General features: G+C 47.9%; 1 protein-coding gene across 4 annotated transcripts in view; it reads right to left on the reverse strand.

Moving 5' to 3' along the window:
- The window catches only part of SLC37A2 (solute carrier family 37 member 2), a 60,362-nt gene that overhangs the window by 12,963 nt on the left and 26,087 nt on the right, over positions 1-21,312 (reverse strand). For 3 of the 4 annotated variants that reach the window (XR_007769153.1, XM_050921647.1, XM_050921650.1), the window contains exons 4-12: positions 19,966-20,044; positions 18,291-18,426; positions 13,173-13,249; positions 11,263-11,429; positions 8,537-8,574; positions 6,162-6,320; positions 1,974-2,064; positions 1,313-1,375; positions 431-516 (exon numbers count right to left, since the gene is read on the reverse strand). Coding sequence is in view for 3 of the 4 variants with exons in the window: in XM_050921647.1 (XP_050777604.1) it covers positions 431-516; positions 1,313-1,375; positions 1,974-2,064; positions 6,162-6,320; positions 8,537-8,574; positions 11,263-11,429; positions 13,173-13,249; positions 18,291-18,426; positions 19,966-20,044 (896 nt within the window). In the remaining variant the exon portion in view is untranslated. The remainder of the gene's footprint in view (positions 1-430; positions 517-1,312; positions 1,376-1,973; positions 2,065-6,161; positions 6,321-8,536; positions 8,575-11,262; positions 11,430-13,172; positions 13,250-18,290; positions 18,427-19,965; positions 20,045-21,312) is intronic. The other variant, XM_050921649.1, reaches the window with a different exon arrangement.

The raw sequence follows: 21,312 nt of genomic DNA on the forward strand, positions 1-21,312 counted from the left end.
ATGGAATAAAAGTTTAGGAAGAAGCAGCTGGATAGTGAAGTAGAGTCCCAAGGGAGGTGGAGGTGGCACCCTCACTGCAGAGGTCTAGGAAGGGGTAAGTGAGCAGAGCGTGGGGGGGAGGAGGGGGAAGGAAAGCCTCTCACATGGCCTCCTGTGCCCAGCTGTGGAGGATGCTGGAGCCCCTTACAATCTAGGAAGAGCTCCAGAGTGAATATCCTCCTCCAGGAACAAGAGCTAGACATGAAAACTGTGACTCATGCTGATCCCGCAGTAGGTTCCAGACTTCCCTGCACAAGGATCCATCTGACCACTCATTGCAGGAAAGTGCATATGACTCAAAGGGGCTTATGTGGGGAGGAGCAGAGGGAAAAGGCTCACATCAAGCCCTCATGACCAAGGACAAGTGAACATTTTCCATCACAATACGCACCATAGGAGCAGCCACTATCAGCATCACACAGCATGTGGTGGCCCTGCCATCAGTGTAGTCCGATATGAGACCAGCCAGAATGCCTCCTGCATGAGAAAGTCTCATAGAATCATAGAATATCAGAGTTGGAAGGGACCTTAGGAGGTCATCTAGTCCCACCCCCTGCTCAAAGCAGGACCAATCCCCAGACAGATTTTTACCCCAGTTCCTTTATATTCTGTCTTTGTCCCATTGCTGCCTTCCCACATGATTTCGGGAAGGTGCTTGGGGCCCTGCAGACAGATGTTACTGTCTGGTGACTGGTTAGACCCAGGCAGAGGACAGAATTCCAGGAGACTCACTCAGTGAGCTGGAAAACAGACATATGCAGCAAGGATATGGATTCTAAAGAGCTGTCACTACAAGCCAATCAGTGAGCAGAATAAAAAAAAATGTGATAATAATTGGTACTTCTATTAGCAGCTCTTAACATGCTTTACAAACAGGAGTCAATTCTTACATCCCCTGCCCCAGTGAGAAGGGCAAGCGTTACTCCCATTTTTTCAGATAAAGCCCAGGAGAGGACAGGGAGCCCTACACATCACATACGGCCAACTTGGGACACTCGTGGTCAGAGGCACTGAGCACCCACGACTCCAGCTAGCAATGGGAGTGGTGGGTGCTGAACACTTCTGGGAGTCACGCCTCAAGGTAGGCACCCAAATCAGGACACACATTTCACAGTGTAGATATAACCGAATTGGTCAAGGTCCCCCCAGGAACCCTGATCAGAGCCAGGGATACAACTCCTCTCTGTGTCCCAGGCCTGTGCTTTCGCCACAAGCCATCATCTCTCCCTGTCCACAATGGCAACACAGCAAACAAGAATGAAGAATGCCAGACCTAGGATGCCGCCAACATCAAAGAGCGTGGACAGGTCCCCAGCCTCCTTAGCGCTGAAGTGAGCTGCAATGAAATGAGATACATTCACTTTGTCAGAAGTTCAGAGCAAGCCTGAGCTCTGGCTGTGTGGCTGTTCTCCTGGCATCAGGAGCCAGAGCTCTTGGGGCCAAGAGACAGGCATCCACTGGTGCTGGGTATGGATCTCCTGGGAGCCAGAAGCAGCTCTTGTGGATGCCCAGGAAGACACCTTGTTCACTAGGAGCCCATTGGCAGGACCTGCACTCTAGACTGCAGACACAGGATGCACTGTCATTTGCTCAGTTTGGAGCAACATTGGCATCTAAACCCCATGGACCTGCCCAGCACCACGGTGGGCATCACTGAGCACAGCTGGCCACAACAGCTGAACTGCCATTGTGGTATACGTCTGTGTCCCTCAGCTGAGGTCCCCACACACTCCTGAACCACAGCCAGATTTTCCCAGGAGACTGAACACTTACGAGGAAGCAGAGAACACTTTCTTGCTCCTAAGGGCAAATAAGCAAGATTCTCTGCGGGAAGCCTGTGCACTCCTGCCAGGAGGCAGGCAAATGAGAATCCTCCATCCAGAGCACACCCGGTGAAATAGTTAAATGGGCATTAGTAGTTTCCTGTGACTCACCAACATTCACAATGTAGAGAGGCAGCCAGTAGAGGAAAGTGTAACTGACCAGCTTTGCAAACAGCAGGCATAAGGAGAACTCCACCACACCCTGGGGAGGAGATGGAGGGGAGAAGGGTTAGTGTCTGAAAACCTCAAGGCACAGAGGGGACCCCTAGCCTCCCCCTTCCATCTTCTTCTTTCTCCCCATTTGCTTTCAACCCAATCCCATATGTCGGGTGCATCAGTGGTGCTAATGATCATCTTAAACTCACTCATTACCTTGGACAATTAAACAGCTTCACCACAGTATCTGCAGAGTTCTAGGTGTTCGGGAAGCATATGGCTGATAGGGAACACTGCCGACACGGAGGGAATGTTATCCCGAAGCACAATAGGACAAGGAGTTACAAGCTCCCGGGGAAACAGCCCCCATGTGGATTTCTCTGACGCATCAGGCATGCCCACTGCACACTAGCCACCTTTCTTAAAATAAACATCAGGAAGAGCAGCTGAGCATTGTCCTTCTGAATTTTCGAACAGGAGGCCTCATCCACTTACATCTCACTTTTATTCATAGACTGGAGGAGGAAAACAAGCTTTCCTGCTTTTTCAACTCCCACACTGGTTTCTCAACTTTGAAGGAAAGAGTCACAGAACTGCACTTGTTGAATAAACTGAAGTGAAGAAAGTAAGGTTCTCTCTCTGCATGCGCAGAAGAGGCTACCGCTGTCAAAAGTTGGTTTAGCACTTCAGCAAACTCTGCTTCCAGGTGCTTCGCCACTGACTTCTCCCAAGTCAGTGCTTTGACTTCCTTTAGAAGTTCAGCAATGAACACGGCCTGCTTGAATTTTATTTAAATTGAAATTTTAACAGATTGTACCATTTTTAGGCCTTAGTATAGGATGTCAATTTCAAAAATTTAATTTTCAATAGGTTTATTTTAAAAAAATGTATGGAAATACATCTTTTTTTTAAAGCACAAGAGTTGATTATTAATCTCTGCTGCGCTATGTCTATGGTTGCCAATCTTCCAGGATTGTCCTGGAGTCTCCAGTATCAGAGATTAATCATTAAATAAAGATTATGTTAGGTGATCAAACCTCCAGGAATACATCCAACGAAAGGTGGCAACACTAGTGGTGTCTCCATGCCTCCCTTTCTCTTCTGTACAATGACTGCTTCTTGGAGCGGCTAATCCTGGAAGCCACAAGAGGAGAGGCAATTCTTGATTTAGTCCTCAGAGGAGTGCAGGATGGTCCAAGACATGAATCTAGTTGAACCACTCAGTAATAGCGACCATAATGTAATTTAATTTAACATCTTGAGGGTGGGTGGGGGAATACCAAACCCAGAAGCACTTAGCTTCAAAAAGGGGAACTACAGAAAAATGAGGAAGCTAATTTAACAGAAATTACAAGGAACAGTGACAAGAGTGAAACATCTGCAAGCTGCATGGAAACTTTTATAAATACCGTAATAGAGGCACAAATTAAATGCATACCCCAAATTTAAAAAAGGAGATGGCTGGAGGCAAAAAGACACCCTTTAAAAACTGGAAGTCAAACCCTACTCAGGAAAATAGAAAGGAGCATAAACTCAGGCCTGGTCTACACTACAGAGTTCTATGTAAGGCAGCTTACATTGATCTAACTAAGCGTCTACACTAAGATGTAGCTCCCACCAGCGTAACTCATCCACTACACCAATTTAATAACTCCACCTTGCTGAGAGGCGTAGTGCTGAGGTCAATGTAGTTGGGTTGATGCAGTGCCAGTATAGACACGGTGTTGTTTACATTGACTGGTGCGGCCTTTCAGAAGCCATCCCACAATGCCCACACTAACAATTAAATCAGTGCGAATACTCCTGGTGAGAGCACACACCGCCAGCACAAGAAAAGTAGCATGGACGTGCAAAAGCAATTTAGTTACTTGGGTGGCTGTACAATGACATACCTTAGGTTGACTTAATTCTGCAGTGTAGACTTGCCCTCAGGCAAATCAAGGATAAACGTACAAGTAGGCGGGCCACAAAAGAATCTGAAGAGCAACTAGCAAAAGACAAAACCTAACAGAAAAACCAACAACAACATTAGAAGCAGGAAGCCTGCCAAACAAAAAATCAGTGGCGTCACTGGATGATCGAGATGCTAAGCTTAACACAGCATGTCTGTTGGAGAGAGGCTAAATGAATTCCTTGCACTGGTCTTCCCTGAAGATGATGAGGGAAATTCCCAGACCTGAGCCATTCCCTTCAGGTGACAAATCTGAGGAGCTGTCTCTGACTGAAGGAGGAGGTTTTGGAACAAACTGTTAAATTAAACAGTAATAAGTCACCAGGACCAGATGGTATTCACCCCACAGTTACAAGGGAACTCGTATATGAAACTGCAGAACTACTAACTGTGATATGTAACCTATTGCTTAAATCAGCCTCTGTACCAGATGACAGCTAATGTGATACCAATTTTTTAAAAAGGCTCTAGAGGTGATCATGACAATTACAGGCCAGTAAGCCTGTTCAACACCAGGCAAATTGGTTTAAACTATACTAAAGAACAGCATCAGAGGGGTAGCCGTGTTAGTCTGGATCTGTAAAAGCAGCGATGAGTCCTGTGGCACCTTATAGACTAACAGACGTATATACGTCTGTTAGTCCATAAAGTGCCACAGGACTCTTTGCTGCTTCTACTAAAGAACAGAATGATCAGACACACAGATGAACACACTTTGTTGGGAAAGAGTCAACATGGCTTTAGTAAAGTTAATTCATGCCTCACCAATCTATTAGAATTCTTTGAGGGGGGTCAAACGCACGTATGGACAAGAGTGATCCAGTGGATATGGTATACTTGGAGTTTCAGAAAGCCTTCGACAAGGTCCCTCACCAAAGGCTCATAAGCAAAGTAAGCTGTCATGGGTTAAGAGGGAAGGTCCCTCTCATGGATCAGTAACTGTTAGAAAGACAGGAGAGAAAGGGTAGGAATAAAATGGCCAGTTTTCACAGTGGAGAGAGGCAAGGATCTGTATTGGGACGAGTGCTGTTCAACATATTCATAAATGATTTGGTAAAAGGGGTAAAGAGTGAGGTAGCAAAGTTTGCAGATGATACAAAATTACTTAAAATAGTTGAGTCCAAATCAGACTGGGAAGAACTACAAAAGGGAACTCACAAAACTGGGTGACTAGGCAAGAAAATGGCAAATGAAATTCTGTGTTGATAAATGCAGAGTAACACAAAATGGAAGACATAATCCCAACTATCCATACAAAATGATGGGGTCTAAATTAGCTGTCACCGCCCAAGCAAGAGATCTTGAAGTCGTGGATAGTTCTCTGAAAACACCTGCTCAATGTGCAGCAACAGTCAAAAAAAGCTAATGTTAGGAACCATTAGGACAGGGATATATAATAAAACAAAAAAAATCATAATGTCACTATATAAATCTACAGTATGTCCATACCTTGAATACTGTGTGCAGTTCTGGTCACCCCATCTCAAAAAAGGATATATTAGAATTGGAAAAGGTACAGAGCAGGGCAAAAAAACGACTGGGGGTATGGAACAGCTTCCATATGGGGAGAGATTAAAAAGACTGGGACTTTTCAGCTTGGTAAAGAGACAACTAAGGGGAGATATGAAACAGGTCTACAAATTCTTGACTGGTGTGGAGAAAAAGTATTATTTACCCCTTCACATAAACACTAGAACCAGGGTCACCCAATGAAATTAATAGGCAGCAGGTTTAAAGCAAGCAAAAGGAAGTATTTCTTCACACAGCGCAAAGTCACCCCGTGGAATTTGTTGCTAGGGGATGTTGTGAAGGCCAAAACTATAATGGGGTTCAAAAAAAGAAGTAGATAAGTTCATGGAGGACAGGTTCATCAATGGCCATTAACCATGCTGTGGGTGTCCTAAACCTCTGACTGCTAAAAGCTGGGACTGAATGACAGGAGATGGATCACTAGATAAAATTGCCCTGTTCTGTTCATTCCCCACTGACACTTGCCACTGTGGGAAGTCAGGATAGCGGGCTAGATGGACCTTGGTCTGACCCAGTACGGCCATTCTCATGTTCAGCTAAACACCTTGGACTTCACCTATGTCTGTGCTGGTGTATAGTAAGTGACATCCCAAATCCCACAGGACATTAGCCCCCTGTTCAGAATACTCTGGACCCACTAGCAACCTGGTTCTTCTACTCACGGGTATCCTGAGGGCTCCTAAGAAGCTGATGGCTCCTGGCTGCTCAGCTGGTTCTTTGGGATACTCTGAAGAATCGATAGTGTTCTCTCGGCTACAGCTCCCATCATCAGTGGAGAGCGTCACTTCAGGGTCTTTCTCCTCTGATTCCTCTGATTCCGTCTGAAACCAGATTAGCCCAGCAGTTAACACTCAGGCAGCTGGAGCAGAGCATGTCCATACCCTGGCCTGGCACACCTGTCGAGCCCAGACCTCCCCTTGGTTGCAGGTACAGCTTATTCTCTTGCTCAGGCCCATCACTATAATGGGATGAAGTATTGCATAGCCACACAACTGCGTAACAAGCCTGCTGTTTCAAGGCCAGGCATTATAGGCCCATGTGTAGGGCCCTCACTCTTGGGGTCATAAATCTCAGTTGTCATTTAAAAAGAAACAAAAACACAAACACACACCAAAAACTGCTTCTAGCCCTTATGGCTGCAAACACTTGGGTCATGCTTCCAAGCCGAATCAAGGCAGTGACACCTGGCTGAGGTTGCAGACAGCCTGAAACAATAGCTGACAAATGAGCTATGCCATGCATCTCAATGGATTTGTTAACGGTGGAAGCCACGGCTGGGTGTGAGGGGAGGGGCCTTGCCATCACCACCAGAACAGGGGCCCTCACTGCTGCCACCCTATCATCAGTTCTCATGGGGTGATGTTAGCAGAGCCCATCCCCTGAAGTTCTCTGTCCTCGCTGCTCGGGCAGCCCCAGGTCCCCAGAAGATGGAACAGTGATTTTCAGTTTTCCCAGAAAGGAGGGTGGTAGGCCTGCCTGACTCCAACCAGCTCACATGGGCAGCCCCTGCCAACACTGCCCCAGGCAGGGCAAGGTCCCAATGCCAGGCTGAGGCTGTGCCAAGGACTCCAAACTGCCTTAAATTCATGGAGGTTAAGTCCATTAATGGCTATTAGCCAGGATGGAAAAGGAATGGTGTCCCTAGCCTCTGTTTGTCAAAGGGTGGAGATGGATGGCAGGAGAGAGATCACTTGATCATTGCCTGTTAGGTTTACTCCTTCTGGGACACCTGGCACTGGTCATTGTCAGTAGACAGGATACTGGTCTGGATGGACCTTTGGTCTGACCCAGTGTGGCCGTTCTTATGTAACCTGGCTCTGGGTTTAAGAGATTGACAGGACTAAGGGCTTGTCTACATGGGGACGTTTACCAGCAGAACTATACTGGTATAGTTCTATTGCCACAGTGGAATAAGAATGTCCACACAGGAAGTTACACTGAATACAGCAGTATCATTATACCAGTACATTTCTGTGGGTAGACCAGCCCTAATAGAGCAGGAGTGTGGCAGGCCATGGCTGAAACATGTACCAAGGTGCACTGGAGTCCACCACTGCAAACGTGTGGGTATTCAGGTCAGGAATGAGCTTGTGCATTGACAGTTACATCTGCCTAAGGCCAGTGCTGCTAATCCCACTGCCTAAATGCTGGACACATATCAAGTGTCCGAGTTTCAAGAGAAAACTTGCCAACAGTACAAACTCCATTTTTCCTCTCCCTCCCTCCCCAGCTTTTCTATTTGTTTCAGGGGCAGCAGGAGAGAAAAGGGGGAAAACTGAAAGATTCAGTTTCTATCAAGGCTGCATGAGGCTGGGAGGAGGGAGAAGGTGGATTTAAAAAACACTTTTTCATGAAGTTTCATTTTAGAAAAAAGTTCATTAAATAATAAATAAAATAATAATAATAATAATAATAATGTCAAGCAGCTGTTGGCAGCCCTTCTTAGGTTCTGCCGAAGAGCTGCCTCGTCAGTGCACTCACACACAGCAGCTTGGCACCCTCGCTACGTGATGTGTCTCTAGCCCTGCAAAGTGCTCTTAGCGAGGGAGGCCACACGCCTAATGAAAGTAGGAAAGCTCAGAGCCCCACTTGTGTCATGGGATCAATGTGCCTCCATCGAGGCATCTGGACAGGGGACAGGCCAAGAACTTTAGAATGTATCTCCACATAGGTGTCCTGGGGAAATATGTTGTTACAGGTTATTTATAGATTTCAACCAGTGAACTACACAACAGCACACAAGCCAGATTTCAACAGCCAAAGCATCAGGAACACGCTCCTTGAGCAATTAGCATCTCTGGTTAAGTTGTGTCATTCCCATGGCTATGGCTGCACATCAGAACTTTTGCTGCACCACAGCAGAGTGAATTGCTGGGATATTCCTTGCTAGCCCCACACCAGGGAAATGGGAAACCTTCTGGAAGCTGGGGTTTGGAACTGTGGTCCCCGGAAATGGCACTGCCCTTGCTGAGTGGGGAAGAGGAAACTCTGCCTAGCCCCAGATTCCTCAGAGAGCCTGGAAAGGAAGTTAACTTACATGGTGTAGAGGTGGGCTGCAATCAACGTCTTCAGGATCTGAAAGAGAGAGGGAGAGAGAGATTTCATGTGACTGCCACACACAACAACCCCATTGCATCCTCCCGTTACCTCAGCACACGTACAACAGCCAGTGTGGGAAACTAATCTAGCAGTCCCTAGTCTGTAGCATGTGTGCAGCCCGCCCCACAGGACAAGAGCTTTCCGGTGCACTAACTCAGGAGCCCCACAACTAGGAAAAGGAGCATGCAAACAACATTTCATGCTACAAGACCTGAAGAATAAAAGGCCCCAATTATGGCAATCTGAAATGCAAGTCCAAGATTAAGCAGCAACAGCAAAGCCAGGTCTTGGCTGCAGCTCACAGTAAAGGTGACGACTTTAGAGACCAGTGACTATTTCCTAAAGTGAAGTGAACTGCAAGACCCCAAGTGTTTCCATAGGGCTCATTTCCCCTCCATTTTGCAGCTGCAAAGATGAGTGGGAGAGGGCCTTGGCTTTTATGGGGAGCATGCCTGGTAGGCAGCAGATCCACACACCTCTAGGGGAGCTCAGAGACCAGAGCACTGGCGGTAAGAGCTGAGTGGACACAATTCAGGGCAGCCATGCAGAGCAATAGCATGGCCAGGATAGGGAAGCAGTTGTATCACCACTTGCCACTAGATGGCAATAGCTATTTGTTGTTTCCATTCAAAGTGCTCCTAGTCTGAAGTTTAAAGGTGCTCTGAGCTGTCTGAGTCCCGTGGGGCAAGAGACACAAAGGAATCTAGGCACCTAAAGATGCAGAGAGGTACCTAAGAACATAAGAATGGCCAGACTGGGTCAGACGAAAGGTCCATCTATCTCAGTATCCTGTCTTCCAACAGTGACCAGTGCCAGGTGCTTCAGAGGGAATGAACAGAACAGGGCCATTTATCCAGTGACCCATCCCCTGTTGTACAGTCCCAGCTTCTGGCAGTCACAGGCGAGGGACACCCAGAGCACGGGGCTGCCTCCCTGCCCATCTTGGCTAACAGCTGTTGATGGACCTATCCTCCATGAACTTAGTTAATTCTTCTTTGAACCCAGTGATACTTTTGGCTTTCACAACATCTCCGGACAAGGAGTTCCACAGGGGCCTAACTTGGACACTTTTGTACATCCCACTAGGCACCCCTCTGCATCTTTAGGTGCCTCAATCCCTTTGTAAGTCAGGGTCTGGCCCAACGTTCCTGTTAGCTTTGGGGTCCCCACACATCAGTGGCTAGCAATCACAGCAGCGCGCCACGTGAGGATTCTCATGGAATCTGACCAGGAGGCTTTTCCCTTAGGTGACCCATGTACCCCAAAGAGCTCTGAAAACTGTCCACACTGTAAGGTACCATGCTTCCAGTAGAGATCTTTGTGGCTGGAAGGGGGTATACGAGGTCCCAGGAACTGCCCTCTCTTCACTGCTGTCCCTGCTTCACTTCTCTGGATGTCAAGATGCTCCTTTGCACTCCTTCCATTGTAAGAGTTCAGCCCTGCAGCAGACAGCTTTCTGGCTTCACATGGCTGCAAAAGCCCCACACAGCAGCTGCAGCTGTGACATGCTAAGCTTGGAAGTGGGCCCCAGCATAGTGCACCTTTCCCTAGGGCCAGCTCCCATGCTGCTGATTTACTGCTCTGCGTGCCAGTCAGAAACACGCTTAGCAGCTCAGTGTGTGCCACCATGGAGAAAGGCTGCCAGGGCCTGAGGTGCACATGCTGAGAGGGATAAGAGATCTTGCAGTCACTCATCTCAGGCATGGCTCTGCTAGAACTTCATGTTCCCTGGAATGTCAAGCCCCTTTCCAAGGTTTTCATTCTTGTTATCGGCCCATCATTTTCTAGTGTTCCCCCAGAAAGTCTCCACGTGGCCACGCAGCACTGTACTACAGAGGACAGTCCCATATGGACCCCCAAAACTAGACAAGCCTTTCAAGCTCTAAAGAGAAGAGATAACACTCACTTTTGTGCGTGAGAACCACTCTGACACCACCTACTGTTTCCACACAGGCCGCTGTACAGCCATCAGATAAGGACTTTGGAACCAGGGTCTTTAGCTCAGTAACAAGTCTTGGCTCTGCCCAGGTTATCCTCACTCAGAATTCATCAGCTCAATGAGATATTGTAGAATAATCAGTTTTTAGTCCATCAAGAGTCTGATCTTCACAGTTAGAGCTCTGCCAGCTAGCTCTGATTAACACTGATCTCACAAACACCAATGAGACTAGCATCATTCGTAAAACCCACTTCCTGGGGAGAGTACTCTTACAGCCTGAATCCACAGCCCATGGATATGCACCAGCACCAACTGATCCCATCTGCCACTTCCACCAATGCTCCTGCCAGGGAACCTGATCGCTGGAGGGTGCCCAGACACCAGCACAAAGGGGACAGAGCCCTGCCAGAGGTCAAGCCAATACTGAAGGGAGGTTTCAGCACCATTCTTTAGCTACACCAGTGTCCTAGAGCTGAAAGGCTTTAGATGCCAACCCTAAATATTGAATACAGCCAGTTCTCTCCTCATGACAATGGGGGGCTGGCATGGTGTCAGCAATGGGCACCAAGCCTCTGCTCTCCCTGCAGAGGCTACTGAGAAGCTGCCTCCCTCTCTGACACATTCTGTATCTACCTTCCCCACCCTCAGGCCATCAGAATGCTGCAGCACAGCTAGTCTTTCAGCAGGAGGTTGTGATGAAGCATCTAGGCCCAGCTCACACTCACATTCAACGAGGAACAAGAAGCAGACGATTCCCATGATTGCAATGATGATCCCAGGCACGATGAAAGACAGGCCCCAGGCTGACGAAACCCACACTCCAGCGATTAGGGACCCCAGGATGTTTCCTACAGAGGTATGGGAATTCCAGATGCCCATGATCAGACCTCTCCTGATGAAGGATAAGAGAGAAACCATTAGTACAGCATTTCTACAGTGCTTGCCAGTTACGACCATTTATTGGGATAGACTCTGGATATGAGACTCTTCCCTGCAGGCCCTCAATGTCCTGCCATTTCCTCCATGCCCAGGCCCTATACCCCAGCAGCTAAGAAAGGCTCACCAGGGATTCCCAGCTCAGCTGATGTGGGCAAATGGGCATGCAGGAACCAGGGCACATTCTCTTCTGTTCCAATCAGCAATGCCAATTTGGATTTGGCCAGTGGGCATGACATGGCAGAGTCCAGTAAGAAGTACCTTGCACCAAAGACTGGACCAACCTAACCCAAGAGGGAACATGAGAATGCCATTGCTGTATATCCTCCTCCCTAGGAGGAAGAGCCCACAAATTTGGGAACTGAGCCTTGCTCATGTTTTTTAAAGGTAAGGCAATGCATTAGTGATGTGACTGTGTGCAGCCCCCACTATTGCTTGAAATGGACAATAATGGGCCAATAGTTCATAACCAGCAATTTCACTCTGGGTAGCACCATTCCTACATACCACGAGGGCCCAAACACATCAGAGCTTAGCAACGGAGATACAGTTAAAGCAGTAATTCAGGAAAAGCCAAAACTAGGGGACACGTGCAAGTCAGAAGAGATGGTCACAGCTACAGTCTTTCAGCTGTAAAATCAGGGAGAGGCAAAGATCCAGGAAGGCTGCTACAGGTGGCAGTATCAGCAAAGGAGAAGCATGAACAATGGTGTGACTGTGAAGCAACATAACAGGCCCATGATCAGAGGAGAGCTGGGTTGCTTTGAGTCCATGGAGGGATACCACAGAACTGGCTCCCACATAAACGACTAAGTGTTTAAGGATGAGCTCCTGCTCCGTATGTGCAGAAGGAGATGTTGTATTCTGCAGTGGCTGGGAACTGGCATGTTAAGGAAGGGAGCTGTAGCAGTCAAGGGAGAGGAAATGAAGGCCTGAATGAGGACTGCAGCAGAGGAGCTCCTGGCAGCAGCAAACACAAGCAGGGGGGGAGGATATGCAGATTTACAGCCACCAAAACAAGGAAGGAAGAAAATTCTCCAAATCCAAAGTTATGGCCGGTGAAGACAAATGGGGGCTGGCACCATGGTGAGCAACGGCAGAGATGGGCATGACAGTTTGCGAGGTGTGTGCTCATCATCCCATTTGATCATGACAGAGGGCCCAGCAGGTACAACACATATGATCACTAGTTGCTGACATATAAAACAGGGTGGCAATGGCTTATCAAGCCATTGCTGGGTAAACAAACATTCTTCTCAGAGCTGGTGACTTACCAAGACAGGCTCTGAGTGCTGGAACACCTTAGGAATCTCTGCCCCAAAGCACTGATGGGCAGCTATGTGGAGTGGAAGGAACATAGGGAGACATGTAGTGTGCACAGAGCTTACATTGGCAAATGGCTCAGGGTAGCTGCCTCTTTAACGGTGCTACTATCCTCGCTGGGAAGCCTCAGCATTTTAGGGTCTCCCTTGCCATGCAAAAAAACTGTATTGTAGGACCTTGTGTGAGTTTCAGGCCAGGCCTTGACAGTGCCACCATGACCATAAACCAAAGATAGTCCACAGGTTTCTGTGCCGGGTGTCGTTTCCTGCCACTGCCAGGGTGTGAATCAGGCACTTCCTCAGGGGATGGGATTAAGCAACAAAACATTTGAGAGAAGCCACAACAAAAAGCTTAAGCAATGAAGAAACAGACTCACTTCCCCTTTCCGAACCAGTTCCCAACGCACGTCACCACGGATGGCCAGCCAGTCGTCTGCACCAAACCATTGCAGATCTAGCAGAGAGAGAGTAGATGTGTCTAGAAGCCATGCAATAGAGTCACAATGTTAGACTGTGCTATCCCCTGTCCCCGTCCCTGGAAAATTCAGTCCTCCTCTAGGACAGAAGTGTTCTCACTAGCCCACCACACATATCCACCACCCAAATCAGAAAGAAAGTAGTGCCTTACACCCTGAGCATGGTCAGGCCATTCACTCCAGCCAGCTTCCCCACCAAAGGAGAAGGAGAAACTCTGTCTGAGGCATCTCAAGGTATTTTTATCTGGCCATTTCTTCTGGATTTCAGGGGTGCCACTGGTTATTGAGGTAAATGCAGACCTAACTCAGTACAGGAACAGGGAGGCAAACTGAACAGTTTGAAATCATACCTCAGTATCAGGCAATTCTGGTGAAACATAGCAAAGAAAGAAATCTCTCTCCCTGCAAAGGAAGTCATTCTAGAGCCAGAGGTGAGACTCAGCAGTGTAGATGCTGTCTAGTAGACAGTCTCCCATCCAAAGCAGTGCCTACATCCTATGGGGTTATTGGTGCCACACTGCCAAAGTATCCTTACACGTCCTGGGGAAAGGCAGTGCATTTTCCATGGCCCAATAGTCTAATTCCTCCAAAAACCTGGATGCTTGGGGAGTCAAGTATGCAGTCGTTCTGAAGGGCTGGTGCCCAAGTTAAAGACATGCCAGTCCCACCCTCTCCATGCAGTGGCAGGGAAGGCCAATGAGTAGTGCAGGTACACTTTAACCCATCTAGTAAAGGGAACTATGCAGGGCAGGTTTCAGAAGCGCTACAAGGACATTCATAGAGCTACCATAGGAAGTAGGCCTCCATCTGGATGGAGCTGCAGGCATGCACTGCAAGGGACATGACATCCACTAGCTCCTGTTGTCTCCACAGATCTCTGCTTGTAGTGGAAGAGGCTGCTTTTTTTCACTAACGGGAAAAACTGCAGTGCTCTTTGGAAAACACCAGTGCCTGATGCCAAAATGGACAGGCCAAAACCAGAAGCCTAAAGTTCAGATCCCAAGCACATATTTTGACTCCTAAACAAAGTGGCTGATTTTCAAACATGCTGAGCACCCAACAGCCCCCTGGTAATTCAGCACTTCTGACAAGCCAGGACATTTATTCCAGAACCTAAATACAGATTTACTTTAGGTTCCTGCTTTTGAAAATTGTGGCCTTAATCCTCAGAACCCCTCACCCCATGCAGTAGGTGTACAGAAGCAGGGAGCTTATCACTTGCCCAAGGTCATGCAGCATGTCAAGAGAGAGCTGGGATTAGAACTCCTAATCCCTGGCTCCAAGATCAGCCCAATCTCACCTCCCTTGTGCCCAGGGCTGACTGCTCCAGTATGTCTGGGATGCTGAAAGCACCCACCCTTTTCAGTGAGTAGTCAGTAAGTTTTCCCTGCTGGACCATTTTACATGCATTAGGAACGTAAACTATTGCTGTACCCCACCTGGAGGCCGGGAATCCCTGCAGCGCTTAGCAATGCTTTCTCGGGCATTCGGTGATATTTCTGTCTGAAAGTCATTCCAGGAGCTTTCAAATTAAGTTGCTCTATTTCAATACCACAGCATTTTCCAACTGCCCCCGCCACCTAGGAAGTGAGGAGAGCCTGGGATCTAAGGCACGAGATTATTGAGAAGATTCTCAGTCTGCCACTAACTCGCTGCGTAACCTTGGACAAGTCACACCTCTCTGCTCCTTAGTTTTCCATTTGTAAAATGGAGTTAACCTGACCTGACCCACTTCACAGGGAGGCTGTGAGGCTAAACTCGTTAAAGTGTAGAAGGTGCATCAAGTCATGCTCAGCATCTCAGTCACTCCTGTAAATAAAGCCAGAGTCACCCTGAGACATGAAAATAGGTGTCTGAAAGCACTGGGAGTAGGAGATGGTTGGGGGGAGGGGGGAGGTGTCTCTGCACTTGGAAGGAGGCCTATGTTTGAAGCGCAAAATCCTGACCCGTGACCCAGCCCATCTGCCCCAACCTAAACATCCACTTAGGAAGCCCTGGCATGTCAAAACACAAAAAAGGGAGCAGTACACAAATGAGGCCTTTAACCCAGGCAGCTTGCCCTCTGGATTCCAAAGCTGCAATTAAGGTCTGCACTGCTGGTTGGGAGTTCATCCTTTAATAGGAAGTAACAGCCAGGGCCCCACCCAGGGCCCCACCAATAGCTCATTGTGAAATGCTTCCCTGGCATTGCTTGAGAGAACAGAATCCCTGCTAGCAGCAGCAGCTTTGCAGAAACCTGAGCAGCTTCACCGCAGCAGTGGAAGTCAAGATTTTTCCATTGTGAGGGATGGCGCCTCAGTCTGCAGCTGGAATATTTTTGGGAGTCAAGTTTTGCTGCACCCCACGTCAAAGTGGCAGGTTTGACGGCATATTTCTTATCAGAGAAACTGGAACAGGAACCTGCAATTACAGGTTCAGGAAACGTGGCTGTTGCCAGTAGGTTACATTTCATCAGCACTTGTGCCATTTGCCTCTGGTACAGGCTGTCTGGTGAAACAGAGATTTGCAGTGCTGCATCTGGGACATCAATGTGGAGAAATATCCATGTTTCCTGCTACTTGCTCTCCATTGGCAATAGTCAGGGCCAGTGAGATTTCCCGACAATCCTGTAACGTAGCACATCTAGGGAACTTTTACAGGTTGTTTTTCTGTTATTAGGCCCTTCCGTTTCCTGTTCGTACCTGAGCAGGAATGAAAGTACTTGGCACAGCAGGGTCTGGGGTGCACCATCTTCATAGCAAGAGGGTGTGAGGAGGGAATCTCAAGAATTGGGACAACTATTTTTAACTCCAGGTCCTATCAGCTTGCAGAGAATATCTGTGCGGCCTACTCTGGATGAAATCAGAGTGGAGGAGATGAACATCTCTCTGATCCTGAAGGAGAAGCAGCCTTGGCACTGCCCTATAGCCTGGGTCTCCCTCAGGTAACACAGTCTGCCAGTTCTAGTCACTTGCTAGTTTTTCCATACTGGTCATTCTGTGCCAGCCTGTCTGCTGTAAGTTTGGAGCATTTCAAGCCTCCTATTTCTTAAAATGTCCTTGGAAGTGTTCTCTTCTTGCTAGTACTTTGGAACAACCACATTAGAGAGAGCTCCTGGAGAATCCACTGCAATCTTCACACTGACTCAGGACACCATGGAAAATTTCTGCACACTTAGGCGGATGCCTGGCCATGCCAAGTGTATCTATTACCTTGCTTGTTCTTTCGTTGGTGGGAGGGGCAGGGGTGGAGAGAAAAAGAATCAAAACAGGTTTGTGGTTTGGCTTTGCATTCCTGGCTCTCTGGGCTGGCCAGAGGAACTGAACCCCAAGATGGTTTAAGAGCAAGTTAGACAAAACACCTGTCAGGAATGGCTTAGATTATACTTAGCCCTGCCATGAGTGCACGGGAGTAGACTAGATGACCTCTCAAGGTTCCTACCAGTCCTATGATTCTATGATCACATCAAAGGCTGCAGAAGCAAGTACTGAAAAAAACCCAAAAACCATCAGGCAGGACAAAGGGGTAAACAGTGAAATGGCAAAGTTTGCAGATGATACTAAACTACTCAAGATAGTTAAGACCAAAGCAGACTGTGAAGAACTTCAAAAAGATCTCACAAAACTAAGTGATTGGACAACAAAACGGCAAATGAAATTTAGTGTGGATAAATGCAAAGTAATGCACACTGGAAAAAATAACCCCAACTATACATACAATATGATGGGGGCTAATTTAGCTACAACGAGTCAGGAAAAAGATCTTGGAGTCATCATGGATAGTTCTCTGAAGATGTCCATGCAGTGTGCAGAGGCGGTCAAAAAAGCAAACACGATGTTAGGAATCATCAAAAAGGGGATAAAGAATAAGACTGAAAGTATATTATTGCCCTTATATAAATCCATGGTATGCTCACATCTTGAATACTGTGTACTGATGCGGTCTCCTCACCTCAAAAAAGATATTCTAGCACTAGAAAAGGTTCAGAAAAGGGCAACTAAAATGATTAGGGGTTTGGAGAGGGTCCCATATTAGGAAAGATTAAAGAGGCTAGGACTCTTCAGCTTGGAAAAGAGGAGACTAAGGGGGGATATGATAGAGGTATATAAAATCATGAGTGATGTGGAAAAAGTGGATAAGGAAAAGTTATTTACTTATTCCCATAATACAAGAACTAGGGGTCACCAAATGAAGTTAGTGGGCAGCAGGTTTAAAACAAATAAAAGGAGGTTCTTCTTCACACAGCACACAGTCAACTAGTGGAACTCCTTGCCTGAGGAGGTTGTGAAGGCTAGGACTATAACAGTGTTTAAAAGGGAACTGGATAAATTCATGGTGGTGAAGTCCATAAATGACTATTAGCCAGGATGGGTAAAGAATGGTGTCCCTAGCCTGTGTTTGTCAGAGGATGGAGATGGATGGCAGGAGAGAGATCACTTGATCATTGCCTGTTAGGTTCACTCCCTCTGGGGCACCTGGCATTGGCCACTGTCGATAGACAGATACTGGGCTAGATAGACCTTTGGTCTGACTCGGTACGGCCATTCTTATGTTCTTATGACAAAGAGAAACTCCCGAAGTTACCGAGAAACTCACACAATAGCCTTTACTCCAAAGGATGCTGAGGATTCCCCTTGGGAAACTCAGCCTTTTTAAAATGATCACACATTAGGCTGCTCCCATCAAATCAGTACATTTAATTACAGCTTTGCCGATGCACAGATTTAAGAACATTATGATAAACTATTCCGCCCTCTTACACAAGGCAGGCCAGAGCTTCCCTCCAGTAATTCCTGCACTGAATCCCATCACTTATGGCTGAGTTAGCACAGAGCTTTCAGCAGGAAGTCCGATATGGTTTAAAGATTCCAAGTGGTGGAGAAGCACCATGTACCTGCAGAGAGGCGTTCCAAAGAAACTCTAGGCTTGCTGATTGCAGGCAGACTCTTCAGAGGTACTGAACTCCCTGCTCTGCGCCCAACGTTGTGGTCAGTTAAGCATTTCAGAACAGATGGTAGGTGAAGGCCAGGGACTCCTTACCTGGATGATGATGTAGTACCAGAGAACGTGGATTTCCCAGAAGTAGGCCAGGCCAAACAAGGAAGTGAACAGTCCACTCAGCACCATCCCTCCCGACAGGTAATAGCGCAGTGGGAGGCGCTCACCAAAGATGCCACTGCACAGAGGAGGGGAGGAGCGGAAAGACCATTAACAGCCACCCACATGCACTCTGCCAGCTCAGCAATACTTTACACAAGGGCTGGGGTCTTACCTCTGGGAACCAGAGGCTGGGACATGCTTATGGAAAGCTACAGCCTTCCCAGCTCTGAAATGCAAGGCCCATCTCTGCATGCAGCGAGGCTGAGGGGGCAGTCTGAACTCCAGAGAGACAGAGCTACTTTCTTCCCAAGCAGGAACAAAACCCAGAACCAAACCCAAAATGCCATCCTGATCCTCTCACCCCAGAGCAGAATGTCCCAATCTAAGGCTCATTCTATCTCTTCACCATGGCACCATCCTAATGTTCAACTCTTCGAGTCCCCCTTCCCCTCAATGGCTCTGGTTGTCTCAGTGTGGAGTGCTGAAGTCATATCTCACAGGCATTGGGCATTAGCATTTATGTGCCGTACTGGCTGAGGCCAGGTGCCATAAGTCACCTACCCAATGCAGCGTCCCCAGGATAGACCTAGTATGTGGTCTCCTCCCAGCTGCACCCAGACTGGAGACCACCCCACCATCCCACTCAGCCCAGATCAACACAGAAACCAACCTGACCTCTCAAACAGGCTGGACACATTTCAGATACAAACCCCTGAAGCTGCCGTCACAAACAGCAAACTGATAAGAAACCTACTAAAGTGTCCACAGCCGGTAGCACGCATGATGGATGTTATTTACCAAGCTGGAGTGCAAGTCATTTCTTATCCCCACAGGGTTATTTTCCAGGGCAGGGTAAGGGCAAACGCCACCCAAAATCATCATCATAACCCAACAGCGAGCTCCAATAGAGGGAAAAGTCTGCATTCTAGGAACAGAACAAGGTGGCTGAAATTCCAAGCTGAGGCTACACCGATTCCACTGGCAGCGATAGCCAGAGTCTACGGGAAAGGGAAAGGTCTGTGCAGACCAATCAGCTAGGGTGCTTGGAATCACTGGGCTGAAGCAGGCAAGAGAAATGGGGATCAATTTATTCTCAGTGCCGGGAGGCCAGTTCAAAGTTTATCTTCCCTTCATCTTGCTTGACCAGAGATGTGACCAAAGAGCACTGGTGCTGCAGCTTTCTGCCAGGGTCTAGCTCCCTAAGGGTTGTTCCACTTCTTAACAACCAGTCATTGGCATTATACAGCACCATTCACCCCACTCATTCCAGAATGGTTTACAACAGCTTCATGCATCACTGAAATGCAGCCACTTCTGGGGTGCAAGGTAGCAGCCTTTGGCTATACTACATGTCCTGTGCTTTTGAGGCTACCAGGGGCATGCAGGAAGCCAGAATTAGACTGTCTGGCCCAGCTTTTGTCCAAGACACTACATGTCACTGAGCCAGGCAAAGATGCAAGAGCCAGTACACCTGTTGGCAGCTATGCAGTCAGAAAGCTCTCATGGGGTCTGCGGAATGGAGGTGATCCCAACGGGAAGCAGTGAGGCATCTGGGGGAGGATTTAAGATGTAACCGTCTCCTCCCTACAGGCTGGTGGTGCTTGGAAGTCCATACCTGATAAACATTCCAATGGCATAGGCAACCAAGAAGGCATTGTCCAGGGCACCAAAAAGCTCATTGTAGTTAGCCTGATCTGGAAAACAAGTGACAATGCAGGCAGAAGCCAGCATGTTAAAGAGCAACAGGCTGGAATAGCAGGACTCCCAACTGCAGTCTCTGCCCACTCTCCCCACCCCAGCACCGCAGGGATGCTTCAAGACCTGGAGGGTGGGCTTGCTGCTAGCTATATTTTCTGAGTTTACGCCTATATTTTAGAGAAGCCCTGCATCTCATTCACATCCACGGGGGATATTGCTCTCTCCCACTCCCTCCCCAATGCAGGTTACCGCTTTGTGCTCCTAGCAAGGCTCAGAGACCCTCAGAGCTGAATTTCTGAGTGCCTCATTCACCGCTTCAGGGATCAGATTTTTAAGAGTTGAGCAGAACCTTGTGTATTTAAACATTAACTCACTGCTCTTCACCCCACACCCCCAAAAACAAAGTGTAATTATCCCCGTCTACCAAAGGGGACTGAAGGTACAAAAAGGAGATGGGACAATGCAGCAGAATTGGGATTCAAACTCAGGACCTTGCCTCCTGAGCTCATTTCTCCAGGCTGGTGATTCTCAACCAGTGCAACATGAAAGGAACAAGGCATTGACTATGTTCTTACAGTTTAAAGCACAGAGGCTCTCACTCCCACACCTCCTGACCCTTCAAGGGAAGTGTTCTCTGTCAAGCGCTCAGCATGCACTGACCATGCCATTCCATTGGCTTGGCACTGTACGCATCGCTATGCTTTTTACACTCCATGTAAGAGAGTTTCAAAAGCGTTACTTTGAGAAAGGGGTGCCAGCCTGAAAAGGTTGAGGAGCATGGTTCTAGGCCACGCTAAGCCGCACTGCTTTCAGAAACAACGCCTTCTCCGAATGCCAGGACACCCCACTACGAGGCCAGCTTCTGTTACAGGCCTGTTTTCCACTAGGCATCTGTCCTTTGTACCTGGGACCTGAGGCAAAAGCACATTGGGCACTGCTCAGCTGGTTAATGGCCTCCAATTGGCTCTGATTAGCAACTGCCAAACCCAGCTGTTCTGGGAACCCAGCCCTCAGCTAACGTACTAATGAGACTCATAAGTATGTTGTAAACACATTAAGGCTCCTGAGTAAGGTCATTAATCACGCTACGAGTCTATTTGCCAGAGCATTGCCAATTCTTAATATTTGATCGGACTTCCTGGGGTCACAGTCTAGGGCGGAGGCACACAAGCTCAGTCATGGCTTGCTCTTGGAGAAGGGGCTGGGGCCCCCAACAGGCAATGCAGAGGCACTGGAAATTGCTGGCCCCAAGGGCTACCCAAGC

The sequence above is a fragment of the Gopherus flavomarginatus genome, chromosome 13 (genome assembly GCF_025201925.1).
Source record: "Gopherus flavomarginatus isolate rGopFla2 chromosome 13, rGopFla2.mat.asm, whole genome shotgun sequence".
Lineage (NCBI taxonomy): Eukaryota > Metazoa > Chordata > Testudines > Testudinidae > Gopherus > Gopherus flavomarginatus.